Source organism: Rhinoraja longicauda, chromosome 23 (genome assembly GCF_053455715.1).
Source record: "Rhinoraja longicauda isolate Sanriku21f chromosome 23, sRhiLon1.1, whole genome shotgun sequence".
NCBI classification, from domain to species: Eukaryota; Metazoa; Chordata; class Chondrichthyes; order Rajiformes; family Arhynchobatidae; genus Rhinoraja; species Rhinoraja longicauda.
Window position 1 is genome coordinate 13,168,831 of NC_135975.1, and position 12,276 is coordinate 13,181,106.

A 12,276-nucleotide genomic window follows, 5' to 3' on the forward strand; every position below is an offset into this window, starting at 1 on the left:
TCTCATCAATTGATCACTTTCTTTATCTCAAAACATTCCTTAATTTTCTTAAATCAACAAAAACTGATATTTTAAGACCAGAAACGTTTATCATATCCTTAGATTTATAAGTCACACCATGCATCACAATTTTAACTTGCTTCAGATTTTTTTGAGACTTAGATGACCCCCTCGTTTTACTCCTTCATAATTTGTCTACTTCTTTGTACATGCTGTGGCTCCTGCCACAGCACACATCATGATTGTGAGCATGATAAACCATTTCCCCATAACTTTTCTCAAATTGCCTGTACCATTCTCCTCCAGCATCTTTCCTCTGTTGTCCGATTGGATGTAGTTGTCCTTGCCCAGTAACATTCTAATTTACCAGCTATAGGTAGGGAATCTCAAGCAATAGTTTCTTTTTCCATTACGTTAGCTCTGGAACCTGTTTGGGCTCATTTATGCCTTCATGCTGCCTTCAATAACACATCAGGATCCAGATGGCATCCAGTTTATTCTTACCACCACTTGACTCCTCCATTGTCCTAAATTGTTAGATCGCTTACTCGGCACACATTTCCTGAACAGCAGAAAAAATCCAATTAACTATTGAGAAAACCAAAACAAGTAGATTTAATTACCGACACAACCATGTTCCTTGGACACCAACTCCATTGCTCTCTCTGGCAACTGACTCGAGACTGAACCAAACTGCTTGCAACATTTTCATCCTCGTTGAATATGAATATATCGGGCTATGAATTCATAATATTCTCCATCACTAAGATATGATGCTAGCTTCAAAACATCATCCACTTTCAGCCCTGGTGCAGCTCACCTGTCGTTGTTGTCACGACTATATTCAAATCCGCTTCTGGTTGATCTTTCATATTCCTCAATCCGAAAACTTTGAGTTCATGTTCTGCCTGGGCTAATGCCGTCCACTGATGCCTCAGTTTTAAAACTAGCATTCTTCTTTTGTGTCACATCATGATCTAATTTCTCCAACCTCCTCCAGCCCTCCAACAATCTAAGAACTCAGCCTCTTGCACATCCGTAATTTATTTTCTTTCATTGCTAGCAGCCATCCCTGCAGCTGCCTAAATTTAGATTTTTCACCTTAAACTTCTTTGCTGCTCTGCCTCTCCATTCTGTTTTGGCACATTTTAAAACCCAACTCTTTAATCATACTTTTACCCATCTATCTTAATGTGTCCTTAAGAGGTTTAGTATGAAATGTTTCCGAAAATGTTCCTGAAAATGTTCCTGTTTATGGGGTTTAGAAATACAAGCTAGTGCTGCTCTGTTACTTTAGTTTAAAATTCAACTGGCACCACTTTTTGCCAATTTTGGGTTTAATCAGTCCTGCCTTGCAAGTTATACAGTTTTAATAGATTTACTACCAAAACTATCTCAAGTGGAAAGTTAGGGGGTAAGTCATCAGAATAGGAAATAATGACATGTGCTTTTGCCATACCTCCTGGTTGGATTGTTTGAGAGGGCTTGTTCCAATTTTGTCATTTTTGGATGGAATCCATACCTATAATTGAGCAAGACAAGGAAATAAATCTATGCATAATATAATATAACTATAATATACTGGACAAGTACACTGGGTTCCTATCATGGGAAAAATTATTTAATATTATTAGACACAAGGGACTGCAGATCCTGGTTTACAAAAAATGATATAAAGTGCTGGAGTAACTCAGCGGGTCAGGCAGCATCTCTAGAGAATATGGAAACGTGACTTTTTGGGTCAGGAGAGAATAGCTGGAAGTCAGATGGACTGGGACAAAGTCTTGCAAGTGATAGGTGTATACAATTGAGGAGGGAGAGATTTGATTGGCAGAAGGTTGGACCAAGGCCCGAGAAGAAAAGACAAAAAGTGTGAGATAAAGGAGATTCGGATAGAACAGGCCAAAATGTGAAGCTGGAGGAAGGAATTTGGTAGAAGGTGAGGTGTGGTGTTTCTCCAGTTTGTTCCCAATGTGGCACCTCCTCTAATCTCATCCATTGCAGTTGGTGCTCCCGATGTGCCCTACTTTGCACAGGCGAGACCAAGAGTAGACTAGGGGACTATTTCACCAAACATTTGCTCGGTCTGTCATGGCTTGCTGAATCTCCCGGTCGCTAACCATTTTAACTCCCCTTACCATTCCCATATTGAACTTTATGACTTGGACCTCCTCTCTTGCCAGAATACACCCTAGATTCAAATCCACCACAGAAAGATGGATTTTTTTATTTTCAAATAATATCTTATTCTTATGCATTTGTGATTCAAACAACAGCAATATATTTGGGATTGTCTCCCCTAATCATCAAACATCTATGTTCTAAATTTTGTCCATTCATACCTGAATGACCACTCCCATGACAGGAAGGCTGAGTGTTTTTCCAGGGACTGGAGCTGGCCACTGGTCTATCTCATTACAAACTGAAAAACAGAATAAGTTTCATGGTATTCAGAATACAAAAAAAAACATGAATGCAATCTTCTGCAACTATTTTCTTAATAGTACATTTTTCCCTGATTTTTTCATAATAACCCAAATAATTAAATCATGGATTCAAGACTGTCTGAATAAAATTTATGACATCACACGACAACCAGGAGCAATATCTTCTGGTCATCAATAAAATGTTCAATGTCTCACCACAAGTAAAATCATGAAAAAGGTTTCTACAAAATAACTTGTACAGTCTGAAGAAGGGTCTCGACCGGAAATGCCACCCATTCCTTCTCTCCAGAGATGCTGCCTGACCTGCTGAGTTACTCCAGCATTTTGTGATACCTTTGTTATGAACAGCAAATCACTTCCTGAAAGTTTGGAATAAGGAAATACAATGTAACTTTTAAGCAGACATATAGTTGAAGGGAAAGGGCATCTGACCCAAAATGTTCACTGATTTCAAATTCCACAGATGCTGCTTGATTCTGAGTTCTTCCAGAATTTCTGTTTTGTTTTCCATTGCTTCTTCTGTCGTATGTCTTTTAGACCTGCAGCTCCGTTGAGGCGAGCCAGGCCAACGTGTCATCGTCCAGGTCAATCAGACCTCGTTCACCATTCGGTGGCCGGTATTGGGGCAACTGGTGACTATGTGCTCCACTGTCTGTGTTGGGTCCCCACACTCGCAGAAGGCACTGTCCACGAGACCCCACCTCTTCATCGCTACTCCATAGCGTCCGACGCCTGTTGTCATGCGATTGAGGGTTATCCACTGCTTTTGGGGCAGGTCCTGGCCAGGGACGTCTATGGGTTTACCGATGTAGCGGTGTAGCCTAGATGGTTCCGCTGGCTTCCACTGGGGAAGACAAAGACAGCCTCTACGCGGCCTCCCCCACGAGTAGCTTACAGGCTCATAAGGCCTTAAAGCGAAACTAATGTCTTTGCCACATCTGCAGACCGCAAAACGCCATGCCTCCCCAGGCCAGGCGGCACCGTCAAATGCCGGCAACTGTCGAGGTTTAGCGCTACTGCAGCTCAACGTTGAAGGCCTTACCACTGCCAAGCTCAACGTCATCGAACAGATTTTCCATTGCTGAAACTGCTTAGCAGGTCAAGCAGCACCTGTGGACTGAAAATATTGATTACCAATATCAACTGATGACTTTTGATCACTGGCCAGTACTGATGCATACTAGAAAGACAGTTTACCCGAGGTTGTTGAATTCAATTTTCAGAATCGACTGCTATAGCATACCTAGTCAGTGGGGCAGATACTGTTCCTCAAACCAGATTTAAAGTGGAGGTAACTGTAATAACATTTCCTTTCACAACATACCATGCTGCAAGAATCCTGGAGACACTTGTACCAAAGGAACATGATCATAATAAGATTTAACCCTTATAATAGCAGCTTCAATACAGGCAGCTACCACACTGCTGACAATGACACAGGTCACTTGTGATGTGCACTAAAGGTTCGATGAAACCCTTGAATTTTCCATTCAAAGAAAGACCATCATTGTATTAACATCTTTCCTCTCTTCCTCTGACTCCATTATAGTGATTCCCTCTCTTTCTCTCCCTCTCTCTATTATTGTGATTCCCTCTCCCTGCAACTTCTCCTTTTGCTCCTCTATCTGTGCTGTGTGGTTTCAAAGAGAAACATAGGGAGAAGCCACAGGGCAAGAATAATGGGAAACATAATGGTTATATCCTTTCTCAGCCTGTTTCCATAAAATGCCTCATCAGTATTCATACTGCTTATCACTAGTTCTATCTTAAACAATGTCCATATAGTAATTTGCTTTGCATCTAAATCACCCCCAAAGCTCTGCTTTGAAAACTGACAACACTCCACTCTTCCTCTAGTTCTGAAGAAGATTCTTGCCCAGCAATCTTAACTGGTTTCTCTTTTCACAGATTCTGCTAGACTGTTTGTGGTGTTCCAGCATTTCTATTGTTTCAGTTTCCAGTATCTGCAATATTATTTATTTTTCTTTTCTGTAGAAAAAGTAGAACTTAAATGACACCATTTTGAGAGATGTGCAGAAACTGAAGGCCCCGAGGGTACACAATCCTATCCAAGTATCTGTCTAGATCGATAGATTTTTATCAGATGTGGATATCAAGAAATATAGCTTAAAGTCTGTTAAATAATGACCAGCCATAAGTAAATTATGAGAGGTAATAGATTTTAAATAGTTTGGAGTGTGTAGAGTTGAACGGAAAGGTGAAAAAAAGATCTGTAACAACATCTAAGACAGTCAATTTAAGAATTATAGTGTTATACAGCATGGAAACGTGCCCTTCAGTCAAGATGTCTGAGGTAGTCCCATTTTCCTGCATTTGGCCCATATCCCTCCAGAGCAGTTCTATCCATATATCTGTCCAAATATCTTTGAAACATCACAATTGTACCTGCGTCTGCAGCTCCCTCTCACAGCTCATTCCATACACCCACCACCCTGTGTATGAAAAAACTGCCCCTTATGCCCCTTTTAAATCTTTCTCCTCTTACCTTAAATCTATGCCCTCCAGTTTTAAACTGTGACCATCTAGCTTATCTGTGGACCTCATGATTTTACGTGTCTCTAAGATCACTACACTCAACCTTCTATGTTCCAGGGAAAAAAGACCCAGCCTATCCAGCCTCCACTTACAACTGAAACCCACCAATCCCAGTAACATCTTCGTGAATCTTTTCTGCACATTTCCCAGCTTAATGACATCTTTCCTGTACCTGTGTGAACAAAACTGCACACAATACTAAATAACAAAAAAGATAAGTAAGAGCAGTGCAAGGTAGAGAGAATAGCAATAGGACAAGTAAACAATGAATAGGTCTTGAGAAACAATAATATTCAGCAGCAGAATCATCATCAACGCCTGTTCTCCATAAAAAGGACAAGAGTCATTATGATCCAAAAATATTGAGACTAGCATAGCCTAACTGTTAGAAATAACAAAGTAGAACCAAAAGGAAAGTAAAGGAGTTTTCAAACCAAAAGACAATTGAGGTATGAACAAAATTCACACAAAATTTAATAGATCGATCTATTCAAGAGCATTAGATCAAAAGGAATCACATTTAAATTGATGAGAAAAGTGATTGCAGGATTAATTTACTGACTAAGGATTTTTTTCAGTTCCAAAAAACCTTATTTTACCCCAACAATAACTAGAATATTTCTTAAGTGCACGAGATTCTGGAAATGCAAAAAATATCGCAGAAGTATTGCATCATTTTAACATGCTCATCAATGCTAACCTGCCTCAAGACAAGGCTCCAGCTTTTCAAAGTATTCAGGTGCAACAAGTTGTAGCAGAGAGCGGAAGAGGTTCACAAAAGGAAGTCGAGAAATAAGAACCAGCGACTGAAGGAGAAAAGAATAACAAGCACATTACAATGCAAATCAAGCTGTTTTTTTAGAATAAAGTAAAACTGTACAGTCATACCCCACTCAGTGCCAATTCACAACGCTAGGTTTTACACCTTAGGTTTTGAAATTTGAATATTCACAGGTTCATAACCCCAGTACTTTAAAAAATACATCTGCTCAGGCTACACAGTGTTGCTGGGAACCTGGGTACAAATCCCTATCATCCATACTGTTGTACACAGCTGTGCAAGGAGCCTGGTACAAATCCAGCAACAAATCATTCACAGTTTGTGTGGAGAAACTGCCTGTAAGGATTGGTGTTGAGTGGGCAGAGGCTTGGGGTTACACCCTTGATGGCCCGGAGTGTGCAGGCCATTGCTGGGGACTGGCAGTGTCTGCTCCATGTGTAGAGATCATAGTCTTTCATCACCTCCAGCAGGGCTGACCCACATTCACTGCTCCCGACAGGCTGTGCACCGCAGTCACACCCCAGCAGCAAGCCCAGCTCACCCGTCATGGAACCAGGAACACGTTTGGAGTGGGACGCCACCAATCCCTGCTCCTGCTTGCCCCCGAGGACCGAGAACCGGAGAGGAGGGTTTTACCTTCTGAGCTCTCAAGGTCAGCTTTGAGAAACGCCTATGGAACATAAAGGCTGCAGGTGGCTGGGCGAGGAGGAGGACGACAGTTTGCGGGTGTATCATATTGAGACCCACCCTTCACTTCCGGTTTGTCCAGTGATTGAATAAAACCCGCATTTTTATATATGGTCTACCTTGGTCGTTCTTTGCTCCATGCATATGTATCAGCGGGATGTTCCGGATGGAGGCGACGGCTGCAAGGCTCTTTATGGCCAGCTGCAGCTTGGACTCTGGAAATGGTACCAAACCTAGCGACTCTTGCATATGGACTCAGTGGACTGTTCTATACATTCTGTACTTAATCGGGATTGTACTTATGACAATAATCTTACTGATCCACATGTAAAAAATGATCATTTCATTGTACCTTGGTATGTGTGATAATAAAGCACCACTGAACCATTGAATCACTGAACCATTACTGAGTTTGTGCCAGGTTCCCCAGATGTAGGTTCCTGGCATAGCAGCAGAGAAGGCAGGAGTACACGCCAGGGTCCTAACACAGCAGCACTATCAGTACCACAGGCTTCTACACAAAATGCTGTATTGATTGCTTTTACTGTGACCTAATTCATCCTCATTCTTGTGCATGCATTCCATGAGCTAAGCAATGTTTGATCTACAGTTTTGTATGCCATATTTTTATAAAACACCAGAGGGCAGCAGGTCCTTGCCCGATGGTCAAATGGTTTGCTCATATTAGAGGCACTAATCAAAAGCGGAATGCAACATTTTTGACCTTTGTATTCAGGAGCTTTGAAGATGGTACGAAAATATTTTGAGTAAGGCATCGTCTGATGCAACATGCATTCAGTCGAGTAATAATAATTATCTTCAAAGGGAGTAAATGCAATCATGACATCATTGAGGCATCTACCAGTGAGAAAACAGGAACAGCAAGCCTTGGGAATGCTTATCACTGAATTTTCTGACAAGTCCCGACTTGTGTGTGCATTGCCATTGCAAGATCATAACTCAGGAATTCATGCCATATGCTATCGCAAGGAATGCACTGATAACGTTGTAAAGTTACTGGATAACTATTTTTTCAGAAATTTTTATCTGCAGACACTTAACATCCAAACTCAGAAACAGAGGCATTTAAATTTAACTGAACAAGTATGAAATAAAAAAGTTAGTACCAGTAATGCTAACCATGCAACTATTGGATTGTCATAAAACAATGTCCTTCAGGAAATGAAATTTGTCCCTCTTGCACAATCCTGCCTAATAGTGCCAGAGGCTGTCATACAACATGGAAACAGGCCATTAGGCTCAACTCATCCATGCTGATCAAGATGACCATCTACGCTAGTCCCATTTGCTTGCATTTTACCCATATCCTTTGAACCTTTAAACCTTTCCTATCTGCTTACCTGTACAAATGTCTTTCAAATGTTATTATACCTGCCTCAACCACTTCCTCTGGCTGCTCGCTCTTTACGTGCCACTCTCTGTGCAAAAATCCCTTAGAATCCTATTAAAATATTCCCCTAAGCCCGCCATGCCCTCTAGTTCTTCATTCCCCAACCCCAACTAATGCAGAAGTTCATTATTAAGGACTCACTAACAGGGTACAGAGAAAATTATAACATGGTTTTAGGGGAAAATGGTGAGACAGTGAATATATATTTCACTAAACTTCTGTTCATCAAAAATTCTATTTCCCTTCTCTTGACTCTGTGTTAATTTGCCTACATTGGATCGTAATTAACAAAGCCTTGATTTAAAAATGTTCACCTTTGTTCTCAAATCCTTCCATACCTTGTGTCACGAACTCTATAATTTTATCCAATCTTAAACCCTGACTTCTACATTGTACTCAATTCTTTCTGATCATGTACATTCCTGAAATACCTGCACTATCATTGGTGGGCAGTGCCTTCAGACATGAGGCCCCAAAGCTTTAAAATTCCCTCTCGGCAAACTATCCCTTTCCGCTTTTATTACACTCCTTAAAACTTACCAGTTAGACTAAAATTCTACTAATCTGTCTTCCTTTCTCTTGAAGCCATTCATTAACATGTTTTAAAAATTAAGAACAGTTCTTGGAATTTTTTTTGCTACCTTAAAGATGCTTTATAAATATTCGATCCTACCACAGGAACAGAAATAAACAATTTGTCATGGTTGACATATTCTATATCCACAAGTTATAATTTGCAAGAAACATTCCAACAGAATTGTTACATGCTAACAAAAACCAGCACTGCTAACGACATCATAAAATATCTCTGCAATGCTCATGTTCAGCCCCTAAACTATTGCCAAACCTGAAGTATATTTTGCAGAGTTCATATAGGACATTACTCATATAGATCCTCCCTTGGTTATGACAGGATTCCGTCCTTGAGAAGTATTCTTAACCGCAACAATTTTCAAGTCAGAAATGCATCCATCAATCAATCAATCGATCGATCGATCGATCGATCAATCAATCAATCAATCAATCAATCAATCAATCAATCAATCAATCAATCAATCAATCAATCAATCAATCAATCAATCAATCAATCAATCAATCAATCAATCAATCAATCAATCAATCAATCAATCAATCAATCAATCAATCAATCAATCAATCAATCAATCAATCAATCAATCAATCAATCAATCAATCAATCAATCAATCAATCAATCAATCAATCAATCAATCAATCAATCAATCAATCAATCAATCAATCAATCAATCAATCAATCAATCAATCAATCAATCAATCAATCAATCAATCAATCAATCAATCAATCAATCAATCAATCAATCAATCAATCAATCAATCAATCAATCAATCAGTCAGTCAGTCTGTCTGTCTGCCTGCCCCTCACTATCTGTCCATCGATCTATCTCTAAAACTCTCTGTCCGTGTGTATGTGTGTTTGTGCACACCATAACTTCCGTAGCACCACAATTTTTGCACCACGTTACCATTATCCTGGGCATATTATGTCACAACTCTCATTCAAAAGCTACAGACATTTTAAAGTTTAAATTTTTTTACTTTCTAACCCTTTTCCTGAAACTCCTCAGCGTATGACGTCACAATGCTCCATGTTCCACTTAATTTGCCCCTCACTCGCCAAAACAAGATGGCCACCGGCAGCGCCACCGCCGCCCGCGCTCAGTCGTTCCCTTTCCCCTCTCCCTGCTTCCCGCGCCCCTCCCCCCTTGCACCTCCCCCCTCTCACCTGTCGCCCGGCCCCGCCCGGGCAGAGACTCGCACGTCGGCAGTCAGTGTTGAACGCACGGGCACTGGTAAGTGCCTTTCGCAGCCAATGGATCCACGGAGGGGAGTGGGCGTGGCGGCCGAGTGGATGGAGGGGAGGGGAGGAGAGAGTGCGGGTGGGGGAGGGGGGGAGAGTGGGGGTGGGGGGAAAGAAAGAATGGGGTGGGGGGGAAGGGGGACAGTGGGGGGCAGGAGAGAGTGGGGGTGGGGAGGAGGGGAGAGTGGGGGTGGGGGGTGAGTTGGGGGTCGGGGAGGGGGGAATAAGGGTGAGGAGGGGGGAATGGGGGTGGAGGCAGGGCTGGGGGCAGGGGAGGGGCAAGTTGGGGTGTGCTTGGGGGGATGGAGTGGGTCAGTGGGGGCAGGAGGAGGCATAAGGGGGATTGAGTGCGGGAGAGACTTCGGGTCCTGGGCTCACCCTCTCAGTCACATCCTCTCCCCTTCCCTGCCCCCCCTCTACAAGGAATGGACCCAACGGGTCCACTTGGTCTAGTATTTAAATAAAAACATGGGCCAACCAAAGGCAACATGTAGTTAAACCTGAACATTTAACTCGACTGTTCAGATATTGCCACAAATCAAGTTTCCCAAATGGCAGTAGATGGCGGCAGCCCCCGGCAACAGGGAAATCCATCCCACCTGTCTCCCCAATGCTAGCTTGATTGTGTGGGCTGGATGCATGTCAGCCATTGTAACCTGGAGACAAGCTGTACTGTGTAAGTGACATGCTGAAAGGTTGTACATTTCTTGGTGTTGCTGTGAACTCACAAATTAATTGAAGACACAGTTTCCTGCTGGTCTTTGATAAGACATGCTAATGATCCTAACATAAAGTAATCAATAAATCATGAAACCTTGTGCCTTTGGTCACTCAGTCATTTCTCATCAGTGTGATAAGGCAGTCTGACCAATCAACAAATATGCTTATTAACTTGGTGAACATAATCCATGTACAAACAAATCAATTCCATATTTAAAATCAGATTACCTTTTGAAAATATCCCCGTTTAATTGTGCTATCCTTGACTTGTCGGAAGTAGACAAATCCATAATAATGTGCTCGATCCCACTGAAAAATGTAATTTTAATCTATTAGCACATGAAACGTATCAAGTAACAGTAGCAGAACTCAAAGTCCATTGTGGTCAGCCCTTTGAAACATCTATGTAATTAATCAAGTCCATTGCTCTTTATCCATTTTCCTGCAGTTTCTCTGCATGATGTAAAGGAGTTGTAAAGGAATACAAAAGGATAAAAAAACATCCAATGGGGAATTGTAAAATTATTTAACTTTGATAAGAAGAATGAATAATTGGAATTTAGTTTTAAAAAGGCAAGAAATGAAAAAATGTTGCTTTTCGGAGGGATATGTATCTTTTGCGCACAAACCATAAAAACCTAATACAATTATATTGCAAGCAAGTTGGGAGATTGGGTACAAGGTGTTTGGAGTACAAGAGTAACAAATTATTCTTAGTTATATAGAACTTCATTGATGCAGATCTAGAGAACTGTCTAGTTTATTTCTTATCAAAGGAGGGATAGCTCCAAGGAGAGGAGCTTGGAGGGATTGCAACAGGTTGATTTCTGGAATTTAAAAAACTATCCTATAAGACCAGTTTGCATACAATAATCCCTCATACTTGGAGTTGAGAACAATGTACTGTGGTATCTTTGAACCGTTCATGTTTATTATCGGTCTGACAGGGTAGAGGAGGAGAAACTGGGTTTTTTTCCTGGATAAAGGATATAAAATGATTCATCATACTCAGGTTAAAGGGATGGCCACTTAGTATTGAGACAAGGAGAAATTTCAGAGGACTGTTAGTCGTAAAATGCTCTATCACATAGTGCTACAAATACTCAGTCGTTGAGTATGTTTAAGACTGACATTGAAAGATTTTGAAAGCTTCAGGGAATCAAGTTATATGAGGGCACAGAAAAAGGTGTAAGAATTATGGAGGCAATCAGACACAGGAGTCTCCGTAGCCTGCTCTTACTCTTATTTCTCATATTTTTGTCAAAGTTCTACATTATTTTAAATGCCTCTATTAAATCTCCCCTTAACCTTTGACCTCCATTCTACAGTATCACGCTCAAAACTGGGCACAGTATTTCAGCTGACATAGCAGAAACTGTTTTTTCACTCTGGAAAGGTGACAGGCAGGGGTTGGTTTAGATAAACAAAGACAATTAAGCTGGAAGCAGATGGATGAATAGAAATGTTTTAAAACCTTGAAAGCCTAACCTTACACAATTTACATAATTTAATGAGACTATCAGCTCTAACTTCACTTTTTCAATGTTTATTTTACAGTGCGCCATCAGGGTTTCCCATGCCTCAGCAAAAGCAGCAGTTTGAGTTTTGGAAACACAGGTTAGAAGAGAAAGAAAGTACTATATCACTGCTTATGATTTCCTGGCTTACATATTAACTGTAAACTTTAAAACTTTCCATACACTTTAAATCTGTTCCGTTCACTCAAGTCTAAGTAGTTAATATGCATCAAAGAGAATAATAATCCTATTACTGACACCCTCAAAACACTAACATATACTTGACTCCAATATGAAAATAAAAATCAATTCTCCTCTGCTG

The 12,276-nt window shown here is 40.9% G+C and overlaps 1 protein-coding gene across 1 annotated transcript in view; it reads right to left on the reverse strand.

The window, feature by feature from the left end:
- Window positions 1-12,276, reverse strand: part of dennd6b (DENN/MADD domain containing 6B) — a 54,380-nt gene that overhangs the window by 32,573 nt on the left and 9,531 nt on the right. The window contains exons 5-8 of the mRNA XM_078419659.1: window positions 10,666-10,746; window positions 5,704-5,809; window positions 2,343-2,422; window positions 1,460-1,522 (exon numbers count right to left, since the gene is read on the reverse strand). Coding sequence (XP_078275785.1) covers window positions 1,460-1,522; window positions 2,343-2,422; window positions 5,704-5,809; window positions 10,666-10,746 — 330 coding nt within the window. The remainder of the gene's footprint in view (window positions 1-1,459; window positions 1,523-2,342; window positions 2,423-5,703; window positions 5,810-10,665; window positions 10,747-12,276) is intronic.